General features: G+C 58.4%; 1 protein-coding gene across 1 annotated transcript; it reads left to right on the forward strand.

The window, feature by feature from the left end:
• Nucleotides 1-300: 300 nt before the first annotated feature.
• RPLP1 (ribosomal protein lateral stalk subunit P1) lies at nucleotides 301-1,571 on the forward strand. Its single transcript, XM_082286123.1, has 4 exons — nucleotides 301-484; nucleotides 579-653; nucleotides 758-875; nucleotides 1,454-1,571. Exons 1-4 carry the CDS (start codon nucleotides 413-415, stop codon nucleotides 1,531-1,533), a joined length of 345 nt encoding a protein of 114 aa, XP_082142249.1. The 5' UTR covers nucleotides 301-412; the 3' UTR covers nucleotides 1,534-1,571.
• Nucleotides 1,572-1,783: the final 212 nt, after the last annotated feature.

Raw genomic sequence — 1,783 nt, forward strand, 5'->3', positions numbered from 1 at the left:
CCCAGAGTTTTCCAGCCCTTGCACGGGCTGCCCAGGGCAGCGATGGAGTCCGCACCCCTGAAGGGATACACAAGCCGTGTGGATGTGGCACCTGGGGACACGGGTGGGCCTAGCAGTGCTGGGGGAGCGGCTGGGGGAGGGCTGTTTGTGGTTTTTAGGAATGAATTATTCCCTGTGAGGGCGGTGAGGGGTAAAGGCGGGGGGGGCGGGGAAGGGAAAACGGAAGGAGCGCGCGCCCGCACCCGCCATGCGCGGCGGCTCGGTGGTGACGTCACCGATGACGAACACGCGGTGCTCTTATAAATGCGCGGCCGCCGCGGCCGGCCCCTTTCGCTCCGCGGCGGCCCAAGGTGCTGAGTCCTTCGTACGAAGCTAAGGCCGAACCACCCGGCGACCAGCACCGCGCCCCGCCATGGCCTCCGTCTCCGAGCTCGCCTGCATCTACTCTGCCCTCATCCTGCACGACGACGAGGTCACCGTGACGGTGAGTGCGGGCGCACAAGATGGCGGCGGCCGCGCGGCATGGCCGCCTGAGGGGCCGGGCCGGGCGGGCTCTGAGCCCCGCTGTCTCGTTGCAGGAGGACAAGATCAACGCGCTCATCAAGGCGGCCGGAGTGAACGTGGAGCCTTTCTGGCCGGGGCTCTTCGCCAAGGTGGGCGAGACGGGCCGCGGGCCGGGCAGGGGCGGCGTGTGGGGCTCTCCCGCACACTTCCCCCGTGTTAACGAGGCTTCGCTGCCGCTTCTCGGTCTCCGCAGGCGCTGGCGAACATCGACATCGGGAGTCTGATCTGTAACGTGGGAGCGGGCGGTGGAGGGGCTCCGGCTGCCGCCGCTCCCGCGGGTGGTGCCGCGCCCGCCGGCGGAGCCGCCCCCGGTAAGTGGCGGCCGTGTCCGAGCGAGGCACGGAAACGTGGATCTATGGAACGGCTTGGGTTGGGAGGGTCTTAAACGTCGTATCTCTCCAACCCCCCTGCTGCGGGTAGGGACGGTTTCCACTGGACCAGGCTGTTCTGAGCCCCATCCAACTTAGCTTCGAACACTTCCAGGGATGGGGCAGCCACAGCCTTGCAAGAACCAGTGACACAAGCTGTGTTCATGAGGTTTGCCTTACAGTGTCTGTGTGAGTGTTCTCGGTCAAAGCACCCTCCTATTGAGAAAGGCTGGCACATAAAGTCAGTGTACAGGATTAGTGTTCCCTCAGAATTAAGACTGCTCTTCCTGTAATGTCATCAGGATCGTACATTAGCATCTCTTCTTAAAGTTTTAAAGGTTTGATAGAAATGAATTCTGAAGCCACTTTGCTAATACTGCAGACACTATTCTTGGGCTGCTGGCTTAGCTTGTTAGGACTGCTCAGGTCTTCATGCTTGATGTTACAGTCATTGTATGTGAAATCCTTTGTGACAAGTGACTTCTGTGAGCAGATAAAAAGATAAATCTTGTCTTTTCCAGCTGAGGAGAAGAAAGAAGAGGAAAAGAAGGAAGAATCAGAGGAATCTGATGATGACATGGGCTTTGGTCTTTTTGACTAAGTTTTGTACCTGCCTGTAATAAAGAATATCTACTTGTACTTGTGCCTCTCAGGTGGATGTTTGTGAAGGGGGCTGGGTGGACGATGGCCAGGTTACCTGCAGCTCCTGGTAATCGCTGTCATGAGTCCTCAGCAGGGGGCTTTACAACTTGTCAGGTTTTTTTTGGTGCTTCAGAAGTACAGTTAAGGCTCCTAAAGGCACCCACAGCCTCTGGACAAAGGTGGGAATGAAATCCCAGTGAGCACAGCTC

This window comes from Coloeus monedula, assembly GCF_965178545.1.
Source record: "Coloeus monedula genome assembly, chromosome: 1".
Taxonomy (NCBI): domain Eukaryota; kingdom Metazoa; phylum Chordata; class Aves; order Passeriformes; family Corvidae; genus Coloeus; species Coloeus monedula.

Bases quoted from the DNA above. Each gene is read 5' to 3' on its own strand.
- RPLP1 (XM_082286123.1), top strand. From the start codon at position 413: ATGGCCTCCGTCTCCGAGCTCGCCTGCATCTACTCTGCCCTCATCCTG. The intron at 485-578 runs GTGAGTGCGGGC...GTCTCGTTGCAG, and splicing joins ACGACGAGGTCACCGTGACG to GAGGACAAGATCAACGCGCT. The intron at 876-1,453 runs GTAAGTGGCGGC...TGTCTTTTCCAG, and splicing joins CGCCGGCGGAGCCGCCCCCG to CTGAGGAGAAGAAAGAAGAG.